The sequence below is a fragment of the Lampetra planeri genome, chromosome 3, assembly GCF_965212315.1.
Source record: "Lampetra planeri chromosome 3, kcLamPlan1.2.h2, whole genome shotgun sequence".
Lineage (NCBI taxonomy): Eukaryota > Metazoa > Chordata > Hyperoartia > Petromyzontiformes > Petromyzontidae > Lampetra > Lampetra planeri.
The window spans coordinates 16,054,411-16,080,060 of record NC_136109.1 but is presented as its reverse complement, the minus strand read 5'-3'; the positions used below and the strand labels follow the sequence as shown (position 1 = coordinate 16,080,060).

The 25,650-nt window shown below is 44.2% G+C and overlaps 1 protein-coding gene across 9 annotated transcripts in view; it reads left to right on the top strand.

Moving 5' to 3' along the window:
• LOC144738869 (RNA-binding protein, mRNA-processing factor 2a-like) overlaps positions 1–25,650 on the top strand; it is a 78,367-nt gene that overhangs the window by 44,573 nt on the left and 8,144 nt on the right. For 5 of the 9 annotated variants that reach the window (XM_078621898.1, XM_078621890.1, XM_078621868.1 and 2 more), the window contains 3 exons: positions 9,492–9,554; positions 16,463–16,613; positions 24,361–24,554. In XM_078621898.1, the coding sequence (XP_078478024.1) occupies positions 9,492–9,554; positions 16,463–16,613; positions 24,361–24,554 (408 nt within the window). The remainder of the gene's footprint in view (positions 1–9,491; positions 9,555–16,462; positions 16,614–24,360; positions 24,555–25,650) is intronic. The other 4 variants (XM_078621920.1, XM_078621913.1, XM_078621882.1 and 1 more) reach the window with 2 other exon arrangements.

The following is a 25,650-nucleotide window of genomic DNA, read 5'->3' as shown; positions in this document are numbered from 1 at the left end:
GGCCAACAGCACTTCCAGTGCTGATGTTTACACACCGCACGGGGTACTAATTTAAGTCTCAGTCTACCTAGGAGAGGCCCAGAACCAGTGCAAATATCCGCCACTGTTATGGTCATGAGCAGGAATCGAACTTGGATTACCGGGTTTTTGGCACAGTGAGTTAACCACTGCACCACCGCTCCCCACGCACACAGTCAGAGACACGTCTCAGGCAGTACTTTTTTCCTACAAAAAATACTGTGCGTTAAGCATAACTCTAAACATGTTATCTAGTGGTTTATTCCTTTTATCCATAAAAGATAACAGTAAACCCTTCCTGTTGTCGGTTACAATTGAGTGTTTCTTTCCATATTTTTCCAATTATCTGTATATTGGCAGAATTTAAAAAGTGCAATCGGATGCCAATTCAACCATATATCACCATGGCAAACCAGTGCAGGTTGGTAAATATACCTACTGCCATTACAGTTTACTGCACCAATTATATGACGTTCACAACTATACAGCAATGCGATGGTACCTTAATGCAATCATAGTCTACTATACTAATTACTGCTAAAATCACAGCCATTGTATCGATTTATTGCTCTAACGTATATCCTGCAACTACAGTTTTAACCTATTGATCAGAAACGTGTGCAAGGAAGATTGAACGATAACTGAACAAGTACGCAAAGAGGCGTGGAGGGAAGCTTTCTTGGAATTGCTGAGAGAGCGACACCTGAACACGTGGATCAAAGAACAAATGCAAATATGAAACATCATACGGACTATTTCTAACAGTAACTACGGTCTGTTCTATCATGCGGTAGTTGCATTCCTGAAGAACACCACATAATGGAAACATCGTGTTATAATCAATAATATATAATACTAGGATAAAACACAGTCTGTGAGATGCGTATGCTGGCTGAACAAAGACTGAGGTGCATGGGTAGCATCTAGAAGCATCCATCAGCATCGCTCCTTGTGGGATTCTGCACTAAGGCGGCCACGTTTGTTCCTACGCGCGCGACATTAGCTCTGTTCACCCAATCGCGTTATATCCAATTCGCGTTATGAAAACATGTGTAGAAGGAGTAAAGACTGTAGGCTTAGGCAAAACGCATTGCTAGCAGGGATGACAGCTGACGGATGAATCTGATGATGTAATGGCAGCCAAAGAAGAAAACACCCGGCAGGACCACCTCCAGAGAGATGGAGCGATGAGATCAGCACACACAATAAAATAAAAAATATTTCATGAACTAAAATATTTTTTTATTTTACCAGGAAAGGCTCACTGAGCTATATACCTGTTTTTCATGAGCGACATGGCATAAAGGAGAGCTCAACAGAGTGGCTTATCCAAATAATAAGCCAAATAATCAAATAATCTGTAGCATGCTGACCCACTTCTATTGGATATCTGTGAAAAATAACTTCATTGCTCATCGGATTCTTCCGGTCTAAATAAAGATTCTGATTCTATTTCGCTCCATTCTTCGCGCAGAAATATAGAGGCACGACAAGGTGGCACGGTGGATAAAAGGTCAGAGCGCTGAACTGCAACCGTTGAATCCTTGGGTTCAAGTTCAGGCAGCCACCTGTGATTAAGCCAGGTTCTCAAATGCAGTGAGTTGTTCTGAGCCCAGACTGCTCTGCGGGGGATCCATCATCTTTACGACGTGACGGCAATAGCACGGTTGTTTTTAAATTGGATAAAGAGACCACAAAGACAAAGATCCCCCGTATAGCCTCAACATACTGTTGGGGCAAGTGATGTTAGCGAACACATATGAAGGCCGTCATGGTACACAAGGGTGTATAGCACAACCCCCTGCCGCCTTTGTCTCCCCATGTTGATGTGTTAGGCAACACACCAGGTACTCGTTTGAGAATGAGTCGACCTAGGGAAGGCCCAGGACCGCTTCAGATAGTCGTCACTAGTGTTGGCCGTGAGCGGGAATCGATCTCAGGGTTCGTAGCGCAAGTGCACTAACTGCTACATTTCTGCTCCCCACAAGAAAAAGACCACACACACACATTCATGGACGCACCTTTTACATGCGCAGGGACACGTGCATCCAAAGCCACACAAACTCTAGCGTGCAATGGCACATGTACCCTCTCACAGAAACATGTGGCTTTCATGACATCCTGCTGTATATCGTCGGACAATGATGCTGCATTTTGGGACATTTCATTTTTTGTATCAGGGCTGGGTTTTTTTTTGACACATGGACCGCACTTGATGATGAAGCTGAATTTGATATGAAAGTAGTTCCCTGAAACCCCCGTTAATTAGCTGGAGGAATAGTAATGCCTATATGCAGAGCCCAGAAGTGGTGATCTAGCACGAAAGCAAAGTGGCCCAGACAGTTGAAGTTCATTAATCTTGCTCTTGAATACATAAGTAATGACATCAAATGCAAAAATTCGTACCTTTATTTTTTACCGCGAGTCTTCAAAAATGTGCATATGCTCAAATGTAATATCTTTTTGCTTTTGAAGGGTTATTGCTCAAGCTGAGACAAGTGCAGTTGAGTTTCAGAGGCAGATAGGCAGATCATTGCATGAATTGAAATCCTGTGGTGTGAGTGAGGTCGTATACAGGCCTGGGAGATTACATTAAATAGTTTCATAGATAGATCCACGTGGCTTTACCGAAAGACCCAAAGAATATGAATTCCTGCAGTCACGAAAGCTTTCAGTCAAGATTAAATCGTTTGTCTAAGTAATAAGCTTTTCTGCAAACAAATTGATAGCGATGGACACCCATGTTTTATTGCAGTTATCATTTTCATTATAGGGTATTAGTAAATGCGTTACATGTGTCTTTTGTAGTTGGGAGTTGTTTGTTTAAATTGAAAGGCATACTCGCGCACACACAATCTAACTTTGAAGCATTGCTCACGCTTAACATATTTTGTTGTGTTTCCGCATTGATCTTTTGTTTATAATTTCGTAGAACAGAGACAAATATATACCGTATGTGCCTCTGTTCATAGCTTTGGAATATTACAGGCGCTCGATGTTAAATATTGTTCATCTGTATTCAAAGCGTTTTATAATGATGCGATTGTAATTGGTACTCAGTTATAATATATATTTAAAAACATATATTATTTAGTTTCTTATCAAAGTGTTTATATGGGGGCGGTATTGGCGTCGAGAATGGCCAGCGATGTAAAGGTTAAACCGTCACGTGGTTTGAGCAGCTGTGAGTCGTCTCTAGGAGCACTCTGAAGTGCAAGCCCATGCCTCACTTGTGGGATGAGAGCAGGTTGACTCATTTTGTATGAAAAGAGGGGGAGAACACCCCCACCACCCCACCTCTAACACAAAGACAAAGATCACCCGTATAACCTTAACAGGCTGTAGGGGCAAGTGCTGTTAGCGAGCACCTATAAAGGCCGGCACAGCACACTAGGGGGTGGGTGGCCAACACCACGCCCGGCCGTCTTTGTCTCCCTAGTGGCGATGTTCACACATCGCACCAGGTACTCATTTGAGGCTGAGTCAACCTAGGGGAGGCCCAGGACCGGTTCAGATTATTGTCACTGGTGTTGGCCGTGAGCGGGAATCGAACCCGGGTTGCCGGGTTCGTAGCGCAGCGCGCTAACCGCTACACCACCGCTCCCCACTAACACACACTAACACACAAACACACACTCACACACACAGACACACACACAGACACACACACACACACACTGACACACACTAACACACACTCACACACACATACAGACACTAACACACACAGACACACACTAACACACAGATGCACACTAACACACACAGACACACACTAACACACACAGACACACACAGACACACACTCACACACACATACACACTAACACACACAGACACACACTAACACACAGACACACACTCACACACACATACAGACACTAACACACAGACACACATCGACACACACATACAGACACTAACACACAGACACACACCGACACACACACTCACACACAGACACACACAGACACACACTAACACACAGACACACACTAACACACACAGACACACACTAACACACACAGACACACACAGACACACACTAACACACAGACACACACTAACACACACTAACACACACAGACACACTCACACACACCGACACACACGCACGTTACACAGGGGGCGGGGGCTGCTTGTTATATTACACAGCACTTAACCGACCTTCCACATTTATAAGAAATGTTCCTAACAGAGGAATTTGCCAGAGCACAAACTGGATTCTGTTTTGTAAATACCGCACTGTATCAACGATGTTTATGGGAGTTTGTCCACCTCAAGTTGGTTTAGTTTTCCTATCTAGAGTGCAACGGTCCTTTGCAACTCCACTGCTGGACAAGGCCTCTTCGCCGATGTTGTGTCACTCCTTAAGGGGGGGGGGGTCGTTGACCATACTTCGCCACGCTGCTCAATGCGGATTCGGTGAATGGGGGGGGGGGGGTGCTCACGACTGGTTGCGTTGCCACTCGCCACTAATGTCAGCCACCGCTACACCCCCATCCGCACCCCCCCCCCCCCCAAGTTGACATGTACACACTGCGGTCGAACTGGGCCAGTATACGACGGCACTTACACCAAACGTGTGTCGAGGAGCGTTGTGAGTAGCCATGAGGGGGCCAACAGAAGCAGGTGTGAGGTACCTTCGGGAACAAAGGCGGGTCCGAGCTGGGGGGAGGAGCCGCCAAAGGGGTTCTTAAGGGGGACCCCGTGACGAAGGCCGGGTCGTTGTGGGGGGCCAGGGAAAGGATCGCCTGCAAGGTGTCTCTCCCTCAAGGTGTCTCTCCCTCCTCGTCGCCGGGCGGTGTTGGATGAACCCCCGCTCCGGGCAGACGAGTGAGAGAGCCCCAAAGGATAGCCGAGGGCAGGACCAGATGACGTTCAGTGTCCGGGGTAAAGGATCGAGATCGAGAGCACCTCTACCTCTGGTGTGAGCCGAGAGTGTTGGGTGTAACAGTGTTTCATAAAGGGCAACAGCCCTTGTAGTATTCCTCGTCTCTGCGTGGTTCTAGGGCACGGCACGTGTACACTGGCGACTATCACAGCAGTTGCTCTTCCCATACTGCAATGGGAGTTACCATCGGCTGCTACAGGACGCGAATAGGTTTCATATCAGAATCAGAATATTTATTTATACTGGAGGAATCCGACATTACAACAACCAACAATACAAAAACGCGATAGGAGTGCACAGTGTAGGAAGGTTAAGCAAATCACTTAAAAATATATACAAATAAACTATTTTTTATCTTACCAGGTAAAGTCCACTGAGCTCTTTGCTTCTTTTCCCGAAGCGACCTGGCCACAAATTATAGCCCAACGAAGTGGCTTATCATGTAGTAATGTATAGCAGCAAAATAATCTAAATAATCGATGCGATGGTCACTCATGATATAGGGACTTCTGCAGTTCCATTTCTACCGCTGTGTCTATGTGTGTGTATATATATACAGGGTGGCCGAAAAGTCAGGACACATAGGGCTTTTTCATGTATTTTACCACTGGAATTAAAACCAAGTTGTTTCATCTTTAAGTTAATATTTGATCTATTATCATTACAGTATCACTGTCTGTGTTTCTTCTTCCCGTGAGGTTACCTCAAATCCGTCGTTGGCAAAACTCGACCAAGAATCCTGAATTATATCCATAGTACAGGTGTTTTTGGGTGAAGTCGCGTAAATATAAATGTGTCGTTAAACCCATCACCACCCGACACAGCCAATTAGTAAGGTTTATCACGTAAAAAACATGCCAGTTCGTTACTAGTACAACACACCGGTGTTTTGGAAAGTAAACCCACAACTTTTACAATTCTAGTTTTGCCAATAATTACAACTAGTATCATCAGGCGACAGCCAAATTTATTGAGAAATCTTCCTGTTTCATTCTTAAGTATTACAGATAATATTTTGCCGCGAAAGCCTACGTGATAATCCTGAATGAATTGAGACAAAACCTCAGTACCAAATGTTCAAAGATTACAGCTGGAATCTTCAAACAAAAGTCCTTAATCCATTTCAAAAGATAATTCATGCATAAATGGTAATGGAAGTCAGTTTGGATAGTTATTTTTAAAAATGTAAATGACCCTATGTGATTTATTAAAATAAATTAAATAACCTTACATGTCTTGAATTTTAGGCCACTGTATATGGCGCCACGGTGGCGAGATGTTAACTACCTCGCCTGGTATACAGGAGAGTCGTTGGTTCGATCCCAACCCTGACTCTTATATATTTGGAGTTTGCATGTTCATATTCTTGGGTTTTTTCGGTAAAGTCACGTAGGTAAACATTTTAAATTAAAATAAAAGATTTTATTTTAATTGTAATTTTTAATTTAAATTTTTTACCTACGTGACTTTACCGAAAAAACCCAAGAATATGAATCCTTGCAGTCACGAAAGCTTCAAATCTAATTTGCATGTTCTTCCTGTGGTTGCGGAGATTTTTCTCTGGGACCTCCGCCGGTTTGTCCCTCCACATTAGAAACGCGCGTGAAGAGTATTTGGTAGCTAGAAATTTCCACGTGATAAGCCACTTTGTTGGGCTATCACTTGTGGCCAGGTCACTTCTGAAAAATAAGCTAATAGCTCAGTGGGCTATTCCTGGTAATATCAACTGAAATGTACAGTATAGCACGCACAAAGAGATGGGTAGAGAAGACCTAGCCCATGGAACAGAAAGGTCAAGCTGGCTGGCTGACTGAGCATTGTTTTGCTCGGCCAAAAGCCCCCTGTTGGTTCTCATGCTGCCCTTTTCCCATAAAAGCTGGCAGGAACCTGAGTGCCGTATGTGCATTATGAGTGTGTGCATGTGTTGTGTGTGTGTATGTACATGTGGTCATCTCTGTCTACATGTGGTCATCTCTGTGTACATGTGTTAATCGGTGTGTGCATGTGTTGTGTGCGTATATTGTGTGTTAATCTCTGCGTGTGTGTGTGTGCAACGTGTCTATCTGTGCGCATGTGACGATGTGTGTTCCTTTGTGTGTGCTCTTTTATGGGGAGCGGTGGCGCAGCGGTTAGTGCACTGCGCTTCAAATCTGGCGACCGGAGTTCAATTCTCACTCAGGGCCAACGCCGGTGACGATTATCTGAACCGGTCCTGGGCCTCCGCTAAGTCGACTCGGCCTTAAATGAGTACCTGGTGCGGTGTGTAAACATCGCCACTGGGGAGACAAAGGCGGTCGGGCGTGGTGCTGGCCACCCACCCCCTCGTGTGCCGTCTCGGCCTTCATAGGTGCTCGCTAACAGCACTTGCCCCAACATTCTGTTAAGGCTATACGGGGAATGTTTGTCTTGTTTTTTTTCCCTTTGTGTGTGCATGCACGATTGTGCGTGGCATACATGCGCTTGTGCCAGTAATAGACCCTCGCTGTCGGCACCTTGCCTGTGTTTTCTCTCCTGCCAGGCCTGTGCAAGCGATAACAGAGGCTACAGATGTCACTTGAGACACAATGCAGCTTGCCTCTCGTCAAATAATGCCCTCTAATCGGCCATGGTGGGGGGGTACAATAGGTGGGATGTGATTCATAGCTGACTCCATCAGCACAGAGCTGATTCTGTCACTTTGAAACTGTACAGGATACATAACGCGCACCCATACAATTAAAGAATTATTCATTCTCCAACAATGTCTGTATTTTTTGTTAAGCATCGCACCAGTACGCGCTCTATATAGATTAGTCGACCTACGTAGTTCTCCGCAACGCAAAGTATCAGTTATAGTCTTAATTTGATGTTCACGTCAATTTTGCACGTTTCACGGATTGCCCCGTTTATCCAGTTGCCCGGCTATTTTACGAGCGAGATCCGTGGCGCGTGAACGCAGCGTCAAAACAAAAATACAACAAAACGTGAATATTGCGGAGAATGAGCACGGGGTCCAGAAGGAATATTGCACTTTGTGGACGCAATTAAGAATCTTGTTGAGCTTTCACGTGTTATTGTTTCGTGTGTGTGTGTGTGTGTTGACATTCAGTACTTTGGAAAGCAGATTGAATTTCTCCCATCTGACAATCATGATACAGGACACGTGTTTATCAAATGTTATTCGACTCTACGACATTACATTTGTCAATAACAAAAAGAAAAGTCGTTTAACGTGTACGCAGACATTGTCAACCAAATTATGTGACATTAAAGTTATGTTTAAGTTAAGTTCTGTAGTTATAAAAAAAAACTACTTGATGTTTCGGGCAGTCATACTCTTAGGTTTTTTCGGTAAAGTCACGTAGGTAAAAAATAATAGAAATAAAATAATAATAAATGAAAATAAATCAATTAAATCACGACGTTTCGGAGGCAACACAAGTCTCCGTCTTTTACAGTAAAATTTACAGTAAATTTAGCTGTCAAGGTCCCACCTGAAAACGGAGACTTGTGTTGCCTCCGAAACGTCGTGATTTAATTGATTAAATTCACTTATTATTATTTTATTCTATTATTTTTTTACCTACGTGACTTTACCGAAAAAACCTAAGAGTATGAATCATTGCGGTCACGAAAGCTTCAAATCTAGATTTTCGGCCAGTCGTCCTTCTTCACAGCACATGTACTGCAGCAGGTGATTGTCAACTTACCATGGGTGATATTCACATTTTAACTTTCAACTAGCATTTAACTTGCACGATGTGACTTCAGCAGGCAAGCAGTCTTATTACATCTGAGCTCATGGCTATGTGCGTGTGCACAGCAGTATCGTCGAACTCTAATGTGTTGCGGAGCGGTGGCGCAGTGGTTAGCGTACTGCTATTCACCGAGAAACCCAAGTACAATTGCAGCTCATGACCAATAACAGTGGTGAATATTTTAACCGGTCCTGGGCCTCCACTAGGTTGACTTAGCGTTAAATGAGTACCTGGTGCGGTGTGTAAACATCAGCATTGGGGAGACAAAGGCAGCTGGGTGTGGTGTTGGTACTCGCAAACAGCAGTTACCCCAACATTCTGTTAAGAGGCTATATATATGAGCTCTTTGTCTTTAAAGTCTATCCCGAATAGATAAGTTGCCCATCTGGACAAACGCTTGTGTCTGCCCTTTATCTCTTAAGGTAAAATGTGACGTTCTACAAATTTCCAATGACATCATTCACATCCACCCACTTCCTTCCATACATCTTGCGCTGATAAAGCAATGCTCAAAACTTAAGCCCGCACCACTTTTCAATCTTGTACACAGCACTGTCTTGCCCAAGAAAGTTGAGTAACATTTAAACATTCCGTACCATGCTTGCCCGGTAGCACGTGTTGCAAACTGAACCATCTGTTAGTGAGACATCACACTTGCGATATCGCTTATGTCGCTAATGTAGCATTGTATATCCTCTCTGTGAATAGTAAAACTACAAAGTCTTGTACTGCCCCGCACTCAAATATAAATATTCAAAACCACACTTGCAGCCAATGCTGAATTATTTAATGACGTATAAAATATGCATCGGTGAATGTGTTTGTTGTTTTCTGCGTTGCAGCCCGTAGGATTTGCGATGTTTGACAGCAGATCGGAAGCAGAGGCAGCAAAAAATGCTCTCAATGTGAGTACGGTTGGATGCACACGTCACATGCACTTGGCACGTTCCTTTATAAGGTCGCGTCTGCTGGCCTTGACGTCAAGTGGTTCGCTGTCGAGTAAGGTGTTTTGCTGGGACTTTGGCTCGTGATTAAAAAGAGCTTCTTTGGGTCTGTTCACACTTCATTTACGCCGACCCAAGTTCTGAGCGATTGGCGAAAGCTGCGTGGCCAAGCTTTGCCATGATTGTGTTGTTTTTCTTCCTCGTGAGACAGAGCACAGGAAACAACCTTCACACAGTCGGTGGTATCACTGCAGTTGAATGCATTTCCACTGGTGCACCCCGGCATAAGTGGACTCAAGCGATGATTAATTTGTAGCTCGATTGATGTTTGAGTGCACTCAACAATAAATTCCTTGCGGCTTCGGATGACAATTTATTGTGGCACCCATCGTTATATTGGGGTCCTAGCGGTCATTGATAGTCGCTTCGGTTTTTCACAGTTCAACAATTGAACGTCAAACGAGCGGCCAGGTCTTGATCGTCGGTTGTTCGCCGTCGGATTGATTTTGGGCCGAGCACTTTGAGCAGCGGCTGTCGCTGCCAGCTGCACCGTCACGAGCTGCTGGACGCCGCGCTCATGTGAGGGCTCGGTGCGAGCGCTCTAAACTTGATTTGGAGCTTTTGTGACTGCAGGAATAACTTTTTTTGTTCTTTCGGTAGAGTCACGTAGAAAGAAAACAAATTGAATAATAGCATACGACGTTTCAATTGCAACACAAGCAATCATCATCAGGTACGAATTTAAGAGAAAAACAAACCTAGTAAACTCAGAAATATGATGCAATACAACACAGAGAGTAAGTAGGCTAACATAACAGTCAACACCCTACCTGGTTTCGATTTAAAGCTTTCGTGACTGCAGGGATTCATCTTCTTGGTTCTTTCAGTAAAGTCACGTAGAATGGAAATAATAAAATAATGAAAATAAAACATAATAAAACGTCGCGATAATTTTTTTTTATTTTTTTTATTTTATTATTTCCATTCTACGTGACTTTACCGAAAGAACCAAGAAGATGAAACCCTACCTGGTTGATTAACGTTCTTCCAAAGAGTGCTAAATTTGAGAGAGAGACAAAACACAGACACGGAGACACACACACAGACACATACCGCTCGCTGTTAGCGCTCGGTGCTTGTGCGCCGAAGGTGATGGTGAGCACCCCTCGACGGGTGTCGTTCATCAAAGCGCCCCTGGCGAACGCCTTGTATAATTACCCCTTTGCGAAAATGTTTACATTTTTACTACAGGCTTCCCCATGCCGATGCCATCCCACAATATTGACAATGACCACAATCCATGTCGCTGCTGAACATATGGGGTGGCGATCTTAATGCCCTCGCCTGGTATGCAGGAGCTCGTGGGTTCGATCCCGACCCTGACGCCTACATATTTTAGAGTTTTCCCCCCGTGGCCACATTGATTTTTGCGCCGGGTGCTCTGGTTGTCCCCGCCACATTTAGAATCGACACGCATTTAGAGTTTTTGGCTGCTATAAATTTCCACGTAATAAGCCACTTCGTTGAGCAATCATTTGTGGCCAAGTCGCTTCTGAAAAATAATCTAATAGCTCAGTGGGCCTTACCTGTTTTAGGTTATTGTTGTAACGTTCTGACCTGCCCTTACTGGACATCTGTGAAAAAGAGCTTCATAAGCTCATCGGATTCCTCCAGTTATACATAAAGATTTTCATTCTGATTTCGCACCGCCCACATGATGGGGGGGAGGGTTGGTTTTTTTTCTACTTGTGACGTGCCATTTGTTTTTGAAGTGACATGCACACCTCGTTGGCAAGACGAGCCGTCGACTTGCCCGGTAACGATCCTGCGTGTGCGTTTGTAGCGGCCGTTTGTAGTGGCTTGTGGAGTTGCCGTTGTGAATTTGCACTCCAAAGTAACGTCGTTTCGCTCTGTTGAAATCAATTAAGCTTTATCGAATATGCCACCATTCACAATAAAATCGTCACAGAGCATTTCACAGGTCAACGTAGCATTGCGTCGATACAATTAAAGTTACACGAAACAATACAAAGCATAAACATTCCTTCAAATTCTATAAAAGAGATTATAAAATGCATCTTTAGCCTGATTTTAAAAACCGCGACACCTTCTTTATCAGATGTCGTTCATTGTGAACGCCACATCAACAAAACGGCAACAAGCACGCTTCACCAAGAGACACGTAACCCACAAAACCGGACTAAGATTCCTCAAACTCGGACTTGGAAATGTTGTACTGCTAAGGGTCAGCATGTCTACCGATGAGCAGACCCTTCCCCAGAGCTCACCATAGATGTTCACCATCAACGAGTGTGAACATGTGCTCGATCGCTTCTCATCTCAACATGTTAGTACGTAAACGACTGCCTTGACTCATGCATGATTGCATATTTGTTGTCCGATGATAGTTATGTCACAAAAATGAGCATTCATGGACGTGTAAGATTAAACACATTTTTTTCAAAATAATTCCCTTTGATTCTCCATAAAATTCTTGCTGTGTCTTGAGACTCTTTTTTTCAGTACGGGGGGTGGAGGGGAGGGTCCTGGATTGAGATGTTTGGCCGATTTATACATTTGGGTTTGGCTTTTATGGGAGGGGAGGTATAGGGCCCAGAGAAAACGTACACACGTACGAGGGGATAACACTGCAAGTTTCCACACAGATGGATTTGGTACACTTTGTTGTGCTGCCATCTCCTGGCCACGTGGCAGCCCAGCAGGTTTGGAAGATCTGCCGAGAACGACTGCCCCTCCCACCTCGTGCTGAATTACAGCACGCCCTCGTCAAATAAATATAGGTTGTTTTGTAAAAAATAAATAAACTGTTAAGTATATTTTTAGTTTTTTTTGTTCAGTCTTAATAGCTGTCTCATTCATTAAACAAACAAAAAACATTACTTTCCATTAATTGCCTTGCATGATGCCTTAAATGTGTGTAATGCATGCTGTAATATGTTTCAATGTTTAAGTAGCCACTAGTCATATTATGTTGGAAAAATCATGATTCAATGTTTTCTTCAAATTTTTACCCATTTTTTAATATTCGGTTTTGCATGAATTTTGCGAAATATGAGAACTCACAATTTATGATTAGCACTATTACATTATAGAGTGTGTTTACAATAATGCCTTGCTCAATCATGTGGAGAGCTTGAACGCACAAGGCTCATCATATTCTTTGTGAATGTGGCCCTACCTGGCACACTGTGGGGTCATTTTTTTTGTTTTCTGATCCTTTATGAGAAGGTGAATATTGAGGGTGAAATTTGGTCTCAGCGCAGAGTTTAAAATAACCTAGAATGTTTGCAGATGTGCACTTCATATCTGTCTGTTTTTTTCTTTTTCAAACAAAGAAGTGCTGTGAATGTCATCACTAATTCTACATTTGTGTGGAATCATTAATAGTCCTGCCCTGACAGCATGTGGCTTGATGTTTTTTAATCTGATTAACAATTAGATTGAGTACGCTGAACCTATGTGCACTTACGAATTTCATCTGTGACCTTATTTTATATCTCTTTCAACAGGAGCAAAAAATATACTCATAACACCCTGGCAGACCATACTGACAACATAAAAAACCCACGTAGTTGATACATTTCGTTACTTCCATGCATGAGGTATCATTTACTGAAATCTGTGAAAAAATGACATCGTGTGTGCAAGGAGCTAGGTGATAAATCATCCCCTGAATAGGTCACCAACCTGCCGCGAGATGTTTTAAAACCAGCCTCCAATCACAGAGTCCCAAGTGGCAAGCGGACGGACAGTCGTTGCGCAATTATTTTAAGGGCCTCTGTGACAGCCCGCAAAATCAAACCTCCGACACCAAAAGAACCCAAGGCCACTCTGTAGGTCACTGGGTTCATTAATGCAGGCGTTTCAAAAGTAATTTATAAACTGAAGTACTTCCTCTAACAGAACATTATTACCTGCGTTTTATTGTGGTTTAGTGGCTCAGTGGGATAACCGTCCTGTGCCTCTGCGCCGAATCAACAGAACCTCTACGCTTTGAGCTTGAATTCAGCCAGGAGGAGATCGATTGAAAAGCTGTGAACTCTGGGAGACCCCTCGAGTGTGCGGTGCTCAGGTGCATGGTAACTTTGTGTCCCTGCACAAAAACAGCGTCTCCAAATAGCTCCTTCCAAGGGCTTCCTGTCTGCTGGCCTCTTGGGTAGTTTCTGGTAAATAAATATATAAATGCGCTTCTTTGCTGCTTGTGTGATTGTACAATTAACTTGCTCAAATACATTGCGCCGTCGTGAAAAGTAATTTCTCGTGTTCGTCTAAGCTATCAGTTGCCTTGGAAAAAACATGATTTAGCTTTTATTGCAACTGTATTTCAATCCTGCGATTTGCATATTGTCATAAAATGAAGAAGTTGACGTCAGAACTCTGCAGCTAGCAGTGCACCATCCTCTGAAGTCACTTGGTCACGCCTCGTTATCCACACCAAGAACGCACATTTTATTTCTTGGCGATGACAGTTCGTCACGTGTCAATTAAACCTAATTTTTTTTAAGTTTAAGATGTTGGAATACACCATACGAAGTGATTGTTGAATGTGTTGGGTTTGAGTTTTTTTTTTATGCTGCCTATTGGTGATTGGGATGAAACTATCGACAAGAACCCACTTTGATCAAGGGTGTCTGTCCGTATTCCAACCCAGGATCTCAGTCTGTGGTGCTGGCTCACTGATCTGATCCCTGAGCCACCCGGCCACCTTCAGCTAATTGACTTCTGAAGAGATTTACTCTTTTATAAATTCTTTGCGATGGCACACAGTGCAAGCCGCGCCGTGTAGCACTGTTGATATATGTGTTATTGCAAGGTCACAAGAACAGTGCCGTGCACTGTCTCAACCACACGAACGATCGTTCGATATTGTAGACTGCACAAATATTTTCGCATTTTTATTTTTTGTATTGTAGTTGCTAAGAAGAAGCCGAGACATGTAACACAATGTGGCCGGCATTAAACGACAACTGGACGGAGGATAGTGGGTGAGAGATGATGGACCTCTATCATCGAGTTGGGTTACATGAGGGTTGTGACGGAGTTCCGAAGTTGAGCTGTGAAAGAAAATAAAAATTGGGGTACCTGATGATAATATGTTGAACTTTTGTACCGTACGTAGCCAACCATGCTAATCGGAGGTGTGGGGGAAGGACAACACACTAAACACAAAAGCAGTGCGAAAGAAATTGTTTTTTATATTTAAAAGTGGATAGCTGCAGTGGCTTCCTAATATCGGAAGGAAGAGCGTTCCAGACGGCCGCAGAAGTGCATCTGAAAGCGCGCGATGCGGTGGCTAACCAAAAGATTCAGTGGCTAGCCCAGAGATAATAATCATTAAGCATCTCAGCTATTTTAAAATACTGTACACAATCACATTATTCTATGAGTTTTAAACTCATTCAATTGATTCATGTTTTGACGTAATCATCATTTAATACCACCAGGTAAGAGCACATTTAGACGTTGTGTTTTTCAAGGGCAATCTTTGAGAAAAAATAGATCGAAAGCTTAATTGTGAAAGTTTTTTATGCACAATATCATTGTCCCATTATGGTCATCAAAAAGAGTTTCTAACTGGTGGAATATTTGTAACATTTTTCAGAGTTTGACTTTTTTTTGTGAAGAGCACAAATGGTCTTTGTCAGGTTAATCGATAAAATAAATAATGCAACAATGATATTAAAACACTTTGGATGGAGGGAATTCGTTCTGGCAATATAACTTGTAAATGTGGAAACAGTGAACATCAGCATGTGTGATTTGCTAGCCCTGTAAGTCAGTACAGAAGAAACAGGGCTCAAGCCTTGCTGATGACTCACAAATTCATTGAGTCGACCTTCACGTTTCAACGCAATATAGCGATGACTGTAGCATTGAGTCTTGATACAGAACGTAAAAAAACCCAAAAATAGTTGACTTCTGAAGTGTCATGTGTGTACGTTAACAAATGGAACAAAACGTCATGTAAGAAAGTAACAGTTGTACAGTTGCCATAAAGAAAGTTTAAAAGGTGCCGTGTACAATAAAATTAGAGAAAACAAGACCATCTTTTTAAATACCTGGAGTGTGACAAATCCAATTTCTATATGAATGAAAACACCGCAAGCAAATGCCTGGGATACATGGGCATTAGAGAATACTTAGTATGTTGCAAAACAATGCGAATCTGTGGCAACACTTAATATCCTGTTCAGAAAATGTTTGGATTGTCATTCTCTTAATATATATTGTATTTTTTGTGTTTAGTAGATGTATGTGCAGGGCACGTTGTGCTCTTATTTGGCATTACCCGGCTGCTTAGCGTCCACGTAAACAGCCTCGCCATCTGCTATCGATGCCTTATTTGGGTGTAAATGCCAGCACGAGGTGGAAAAAAATTCATTGAAATTCCCCAACCCTGAACGGTGTCGGCCACACCAGCGAAACCCTCCGTTGGTGTCGCATTCCCCGCGCGCGCTGCCGCTCCTCCCCAACATTTTGACGCGCAGACGGAGTTCGACACTCTGCCTCTGGGCACGAACTACAAGGTGGCCAGGGGACGGCAGAACAGCCGTGGATTCTTGACTCTGTCTGTGCTGAACTTTGAACGTTACCCTCTCGTATTTGTGAGGGGGTACCTTGTGACTTTGTCCCACAAGCCAAAGCACTCATATTCCAAACAGCCGCCAACGTGGAATCTTTCAGGAAAAAATAGTCTTTTGGCTCGTTGAGGCTTTGCTAGGTAAATACAGGCCATTGCTGTTATTCAGATTCATGTAATTTCGTGTCATCTTGTGTGCACATCAATCCCAGTGTCATGATGTCTGAATACTCACGCACGCGGTGCGGTTTACTTGTTCCCCTGACAGGGAATTCGTTTTGACCCGGACATCCCTCAGACGCTGCGGCTGGAGTTCGCCAAGGCCAACACCAAGATGGCCAAGAACAAATTACTGGGGACACCAAACCCCACGGTGCCGCATCCCGCTCTCGGCCCACACTTCATCGCCAGGGATCCTTGTAAGTGAGCTATGGGGCTCGAGGGAGTAAAGGGTTTGTGGCATGAATGCAGGAAGCAGGGGGATTTTAATTGCGGGAGGAAAAGAAAGCAGTGGCATGATGGATCGGGAGGATGGGATGGATGGGCTTAGGGTAGTTGGCAGGAAAATAAATAAATAGTTGGGTAGGAGTGGAGGGGATGGTTTGGAGGGAGGTCAACGGGTTTGCTGGATGAGTAGGTGGGTGAGGCTGAAGAGGGGGAGGTGGCGTAAGCACAGGCTGGTTCTGCCGGCCGACGCAGTGTGTGTGTGGGTAATTTTTTGTGACTACATGTTAACATTCGACCTTGTGCAATCACGCGCTTTGCACGTTGTTTGCAAATAATTGTTGGCAGTGGGCTCGGTAACACACCGGGTCGCGTGCTTCTTTCATGTGCGGTGTGTAGCCACTACCAGGGTGGAACAAGAGGAAGTGGAAAAATAATAACTGGCCCTAAAAAAATCCAGAGGGGTTAAAAGATGTTGCGTCCCCACTGTCTTGGAGAACACCAAAGCCCTTTGGTTGCATTTCAACTATTTGTCTTGAATATGACGAACGTGTACAAATCACTCAGCTTAGTCTGATTGGCCTTCATAATCTCAGGATTTGCTGGTAACCATCACACAGCCCTGCGGTAATGTATGCATGTATGTTGAACTTCTTTTGCACCGTTGGTAGCCAACCATGCTAATCGGAGGTGCGAGAGGACAACAAACTGTACCCAAGAAGCACTTCTAAAGAAATGAGTTTTCAATCTAGATTTAAAAGTGCATAGTGGCTTCCTAACATCGTAAAGGAAGAGTGTTCCAGATGGCCGCAGAAGCACACCTGCAAGCGCGCGATGCAGTGGCCGTCTTTGTTCGTTGGCCAGCCTAAAGCCGCTGCGAGGATTATTGGAGTTCGTGTAATGGTTTATGTTCCTTGACGATGATGCCTGATCCAAAAATCCATTAGCGTCCAAGTGTTTACTCTGCTGTGATGCGTTGTCAGAGGCTCGCTTGAGCTCCATCGCTCGTTTCCTGCTGAGCCAACTTTACAACCTGCCCAGGGACTTGCCCACTCATGGGAAAGGATTTAGTAGAGGGGAGCGCACAAAAATATTAGGGCAGAATCCCTGCTGGCCCAAAACCGGGAAAAACTGGGGCCGTCTCTTAAATTAGGATTATTGCCATGAAGTAAAAATGTGTGGGGCTACACTAATATGGAAACATTGAAACTCTGGTCACTTGTTGGTCTTACGATTATTAGTTCTACCACAGTATCCTGTATGTATCAAGGAGACTATATAACCCTGTTGAGACAGTGAAACTGACTCTTTTTCAAGAGTGACCTTTGGGTGTAAAAGACAAAGTTTAACATTTAGGAACATCTTCATGGCCTTATTCAAGATGAAGTTTGGCAGAAAAGTATTTACACTACCATCTTTATCCATACAAGTATTGATTTGTGAACGCTGGAATGAAGTTTCCGTACTATTTGTACTTCCAAATGATGCGAAGACATTTTTTTGGTTCGGAGAAATTAATGACTAACTTAAAAAGCCGAGCTAAACCGTCAGAAGTGTTTTGTTGTTATGACAGGCAATTCATCTCACATATTTCCGTCCTTAACCTTAGAACTCACAACTTACAGCTCCACTTTATGGTGCCGTTATAATGCTCATCACGAGGGGCCTGTCGAGAAAATCTGCAGTTTTTCAACTTTGTTCTTGGCGCTCAGTGTCTAATTAGCTCTTGCTTCTGTGGTTGACACCCTACCACCCTGTGGAACTGTTGCAAGGCTGCTCCTTAAGCAGTGACCTCTGCTCCGTAACGTAAAAGCCTCGTGCCCCGCGGGTCTCGTCTAAATGTGTGTGCATGAGCTCCTTTGACGGTTCTCCTCATCACGGCTGTGTAATATTGAGATCTTGTGTCATGCCATCGCCACCCACGACACATTTTCCAGTACTGTATCACAATTTACGTGTTTCCTTCCATCATCATCGTCATCGTCAGAATCGGCCACGATTGATCCACTGCTGGATGAAGGCCTCCTTCAGCCGTCGCCGTCTCTCATGATCCTGCGATGCAGCAATTTACCGAGCACCTGCGCACATGAGCTGATTTTCTCACTCCATCTCCCTGGTGGACGTCCTCTCGGATGCGTACCATTACTTGGATGCCGCTCCATTTTCCTTGGCCATTGACCGTCATCCCTTGTAGCCACGATGTGTCCTGCCCAAGCCCACATACTTTACTTAACAGTTTAAATGTTGTATTTTAACTTTATCAGATCTGTTGCTGTGTGCGATCTCTGTCGCAAAGGATATCCGAGTACATGTAGCCACCTGGGGTTGGTTAAGCTTTCTATATATATATATTTTTTTTTCAATTTAGTTTCTCTAATTATCAACATTGTGGGTTTGGCAATCAACCCCAACATTCATACGAGTCGGTCATTCAGTGTTGGCAAGCCACATTCTAATAATTATCTAAATATTTATAGGCTGCTCAGAGCCTTTAATCAGTTACTATTTGCAAACTTTCCCTGTAGTGATAATGTTGATCAATAGAACCTCAATACACACTTTGATATATAAATATATTTTTTATAAAATTGCCTTTTGTAGAAATTTGGATTTGTCCTTTGGAAGGCAGTTTATTCGTATAGGTTGTATGTAACAGGTTCACTTGACCTCCGGTGCACCTTGAAGCCTCTTAATTCACCACAATAAAAAAAACCCATTAAATTTCTGAATCAAATCCAGACCACTATGAATGGTGACAATTCATAGAATTACATCGCAATAATTGTCCCCTGGCGTGTCGGATGTGTGCTGTGATCGCACGTGTTTTAGATGCTTTTATAAATCTAAATTGTGACCATGCTTACAGTGTTGATCATGAGCCACTTTCAGTCCACTGCTAGATGATTAAGGCCTTTCCACGCTGACAGGATCAGGTGGCTGCAGTTCATCTATCTTCGCAGCGGCTTTTGGCTAACCATCGAACAAAGACGGTCACCGCATCGCGCGCTTTCAGATGCGCTTCTGCTGCCATCTGGAACGCTCTTCCTTGCGATATTAGGAAGCCACTGGAGCTACGCATTTTTAAATCCTCTAGATTGAAAACTAATTTCTTTAGAACTGCTTATTGTGTTTAGTTTGTCCCTCCCCCGCACCTCCAATGAGCACGGTTGGCTACTTACAGTGGAAAAGAAGTTCAACATACATACGTTCGTCCCCAACATATGCCTTAGCTTCATTTATCCGTCTCCTCTCCGCTCGCCCGTTCGCACTTCTTTTCTCCCCGTCACCTCCCTTGCACCGACACGCTCTACCAAATTACGTGTGAAACGCAGTAATGATAGTGATCGTGATGTTCGTCCCCCAATTTCACGTGTCTCTTCTTGTCATTTAAAAAATATTCCAAGCAAGCATGTATTCACCCCTATGTGTGCTTTTCCTATTGTCACAGTTTTGCTGACAATTAGCAAATCTTTTAAATAATGTCACCACGCACAAAGGGTGAAAGTGTTATTTTCTATCGCAGTATATTGCCATGAAGATAAATAGGATAAATATGCCCTGTTATGAGGCAGACACCATAACATGATAGGGTTTTAAGACAAATATCCCCCGTATAGCCTGAACAGGCTGTTGGGACAAGTGCTGTTAGCAAGCACCTATGACGGCCGGCACAGCACACGAGGGGGTGGATGGCCAGCACCACGCCCGGCCGCCTTTGTCTCCCCAGTGGCGATGTTTACACACCGCACCAGATACTAATTTGAGGCTGAGTCGATCTAGGGGAGGCCCAGGACCGGTTCAGATATTCATCACTGGTGTTGGCCATGAGCGGGAATCGAACTCGGACGGCCACTCAGGGTTGCAAACACACACCCATGTGCACGAGCTCACCAGCTGCACGTACAGCGTTCATATTGACCGCAGAATGGTATGTACCTTCAAGTCGAATCCAAGAAGGGGGTGGAGAGACCATTCGGTTTCCATGGCTGTCTCATTGTTCGGTCAAGTTGTGACTTTGCAAACTGTGGGAGAATTTGCTTTTACCAGCCGTGTACGAGCTCGGCATGTCTGGTAATCATGTCATCATAACACGAATCCTCTCGGAGGGGCAAGTAACTGCAAGCCTTGTGTTAGGTTTTTTTTTTATCTGTGTCAGTGCCGCTGGATAATAGTTCATTTTGGAGAGAGTAGAACAAAAAAAAGAGGGAGCTTGGTGCCTGCCTTTGAATTTGACTTTTGACATTGACATTTGTTATTCCCTTTTTGTGCAGGGTTGATGGACCTTTATTGAAATATTCATACATTACTGAGAGCATTTATCATAAAAAAAAAAAAGCCAAATTAGTGGCACCCGAAGCCCACCTTTGATTTTCGTTGCGCCGTGGGATATAGAACGTTACCAAATCAACTAACCGCCCCTCCTCTCCCGCCCGCCCCAACCCCCAACCTTCTATTTTGTGAAAGATTTCAAATCCAAACACGGCATGATCGTCCTGTAATTATTCTATCCACGGCGCTGTTGGTTTTTTGTGGGGGTTTTGGGGCCGCTGGCCACATGCCCGCAGCGACAATTAAACAACTGAAACACAACTGAACGGTGGCAAAGCATTTCAACGTATTCATCGTAATCGACTCTCAGGCCCCTTGCATGGGAAAGTGCGGCCGCCACACTTGACTAACATGGTCACGAGGCACTGTGAGGGAAATGGCGGAGGATTGTCCTGTGAAATTACGTCTTTGCGTTTCTTCAAAGCGATTATGTAAATTAAGACCTTCAAAATGCGTTTTAACGTAATCCTCGCAAAAAGTGCACGAGTTGAGTTTTTGACAGCGTGCGTTATAATGGGGGCTTTCACAGCCGGTATCTTGGACATGGGCCGTGCCTGCCTCGCCCATAACTCATCACAATATTGGCTACGTTTGATTAGCTTTCATTCAGGGTTAGCTGAGTTTATATAATGTGCAATTTGTGTATTTTCTCTCCAACACTGGTTTATGGAGGAGAAAAACCAATTTCTTCAACATTATTTGACCCGGAAAAGCCTCACTGAGTCTTAAGATACTTTTCTCAGGAGTGTCCTGCTAATTCTGAAATCTAGGTGGTAATGTTGCCACGTGTTTTCCCAATTGAGTAGTTTGCAGGTGACTTTTCTAACTGTACGTAGAACTTCTTTCGCACCGTACATAGACAACCGTGCTGATGTGGAGGTGCGGAGCCCAAGTTCTTATCATTTCAGCACATGCCCAGCATGTTGGGATAGCAATCCACAACATTTATTTATTCTCGGTTACTTCTCCGTTTTGAGCTCATAATGAAATGCTTTCCGCACGCTTGTGTGAAATCACAGAGGACGTCGTAATTGGAAGACCGCATATGTTGATCTCCTGCTTTTGTTTCTGTGTGCGGACTCGACACGCTTGCACTGTGTTCGTAATATTTGGCGAGTTTGGCTCTGGAGGGGAGATTAGCAAGGAAGATATTTTTCATGGGTTTTTTTTTCTATATTTTTGTATAATATTTCGCTTTTTGGCAAGACTTGGTTGCAAAACATCTCAATGAAACCAAACCCCTTTGTTACACTGGAGAGAAAATCTTGACAATTAAGTCGTATTTGGTACGTCGTGCTTGTAACGTGTACATGTGTGTTGTGTTGTTATGCTCTTGTTTGTATGTATGTTGAACTTCTTTCGCACCGTACGTAGCCAACTGTGCTAATCGGAGGAGCGAGAAAGGGTGACGACTGTAAACACTAAATATTACCATCGAGGAGTATTGTGAATATTTATCTTTTAGCAGTAAACCAAATAATTGTTATTTCCTGTCGCTCTTTATTCGCGTTGTCTTGAATTAAAGTTGCTATTTTCTATCACGAAAGTCAGCCACACCTGCGAAGCAAGCATAATGGTTTCAATTCATCAGTCTAAGGACGTCACGTCCATCACAGTGGAAGCTGGACATCACCCGTGAATGATGTGCAAGTATCTTGTTAAAGCCTCATTACGTTTCGCCGTCAATCCCCCTGTCACTCTGCTGCCTTGTCGTGGGCACCATCACCGCTCGAATAAGTGTCACCGATAGTAGGCAACGTGGCTGAAGAGGAGGCAGGCAGGCAAGGGCAGAGATTCGCGAAGAATGCGGTGGCTGCAGTGGTTGGCTAAAATAGCAGCCTTATCGGCATTCTTCTGTCATCTGCACTGCCACTAGAATTAATTCGCTTTGGAGAATGTTGGAAAGTGTTGCTTACGCGAGTTGTTTTTTTCTCCACAAAGTCTCGTGGCATTGAACCCAGTAGGGAAATTCCACATTTATATGGCGGTGACCAGTTTCTTAAAAAAAAAAGACAGCCACTGCCGACTGACCTTGAGGTGGTGAGCAGAAAGTTGAGCGATTGCATTTGTATTATTGGTCCACCGACACGGACAAACCGCCCCCCCCCCCTCCAACACATTCATCATTAGCAATTCCTTGCAGTACAAACGGCTCCTCATAGCAACACAATGCCCGTTGCCCAACACATCAGTCCATTTTGTATTGTCCTGTTCTAATAATGCAATGCTTTTGGCGAATGTGATGATAATTTGTTACGCACGAAGTGGTGTTCACCAGTTGGCTCTCATATGACACCTCCAAGAGATATATATGTGTATATACTGTACTGTATACTAATATGTGCGCACCTAAATAAAGTATATAGTATATACAGGCATCATATTGACTCGAAAGAAAAGTTAATCAGCTAACTCACACCCACAACTTACATTTAACTTCTCTATTTTTTTACTTTATAGAATTGTTCATTATTGATTTGAAGCTTTCGTGACTGCAGGAATCCATACTCTTTGGGTCTTTCGGTAAAGTCACGTGGGTAGAAAAATAATAGATCACGACATTTCGATAGCAACACAAGCCATCGTCCTCAGGGGAAACAACACAGCAGACGGACTGCTGAGGCAAGGTGGCAGTAGCGCTCTCGCTACATTTCCTCCTGCCACAGCAGTCCGCCTGCTGTATTGTTTCACCTGAGGACGATGGCTTGCGTTGCTATCAAAACGTCGTGATCTATTAGAATTGTTCATTTTCATGTTTACATGTCTGACGATGTGATGACGCTTTGGGTGGCTGAATTGTACCAGCAAGGCGCCGCGTGTTAACCAAAAATAAATTGACTTTGACTCGAGTTGGCACGGACACGTTTCTAGAAGGGTCGATGTGCAGTGATGAAGGCTACCGATAGAGTGGCTGCCAAAGGAAGGAACGCACCCGAGAGGGCAATGAAATCGGCTCGTGTGCAGAAGCTCAATTGATTGTTGCATCACAAGTCCAATGGAGTTGTATTGGAGAAGCCTTTATCCAGCAGTGGATATAGAGCATGGTTGCTTGCTGCTGCTGATGATGATATGTGTGTTGAAATTATTTTGCACCATACGTAGCCAACCATGCTAATCGGAGGCACAGGGGAAGGACAATAAACTAAACACAAAAAAGCGGTTCTCAAGAAATTAGTTTTCAATCTAAATTATTTTAAAGTGCATAGCTCCAGTGGCTTCCTAATATCATAAGGAAGAGCATTCCAGACGGCCGCAGAAGTGCATCTGAAAGCGTGCGATGCGGTGATCGTCTTTATTCAACATAGAATATCCTGTATGCTGTATCTTAGTCGAGTATGCTAATGTTCAGCGTTGTGGATGTTGATATTACGTCACTTTATTGTTAATTTCCAGTCATCCACAATGGGCATCTAATCTTCATGGACCACATTGCAGATGACATGTCTGGGGCGGCTCTCATACCGGCGGGGCCGGAAGCGTGGATGCCTTACCCCCTGTACGCGGCAGAGTTCGCCCCGGGCCTGCCCCACCACGCCTTCGCCTACACGCCGGCCGCCGCCACCGCGGCCACAACGCTGCACACACAGGTATCTCAATCCTAGAGGGCCATCTGCTATCGCTACACACACAGGTATCTCAATCCTAGAGGGCCATCTGCTATCGCTACACACACAGGTATCTCAATCCTAGAGGGCCATCTGCTATCGGTACACACACAGGTATCTCAATCCTAGAAGGCCATCTGCTATCGCTACACACACAGGTATCTCAATACTAGAGGGCCATCTGCTATCGGTACACACACAGGTATCTCAATCCTAGAGGGCCATCTGCTATCGCTACACACACAGGTATCTCAATACTAGAGGGCCATCTGCTATCGGTACACACACAGGTATCTCAATCCTAGAGGGCCATCTGCTATCGCTACACACACAGATATCTCAATCCTAGAGGGCCATCTGCTATCGGTACACACACATATATCTCAATCCTAGAGGGCCATCTGCTATCGCTACACACACAGGTATCTCAATCCTAGAGGGCCATCTGCTATCGGTACACACACAGGTATCTCAATACTAGAGGGCCATCTGCTATCGCTACACACACAGGTATCTCAATCCTAGAGGGCCATCTGCTATCGCTACACACACAGGTATCTCAATCCTAGAGGGCCATCTGCTATCGGTACACACACAGGTATCTCAATCCTAGAGGGCCATCTGCTATCGCTACACACCCAGGTATCTCAATACTAGAGGGCCATCTGCTATCGGTACACACACAGATATCTCAATCCTAGAGGGCCATCTGCTATCGGTACACACACAGATATCTCAATCCTAGAGGGCCATCTGCTATCGCTACACACACAGGTATCTCAATCCTAGAGGGCCATCTGCTATCGGTACACACACAGATATCTCAATCCTAGAGGGCCATCTCCTCTATCGGTACACACACAGGTATCTCAATCCTAGAGGGCCATCTGCTATCGGTACACACACAGATATCTCAATACTAGAGGGCCATCTGCTATCGGTACACACACAGATATCTCAATACTAGAGGGTCATCTGCTATCGGTACACACACAGGTATCTCAATCCTAGAGGGCCGTCTGCTATCGGTACACACACAGATATCTCAATACTAGAGGGCCATCTGCTATCGGTACAC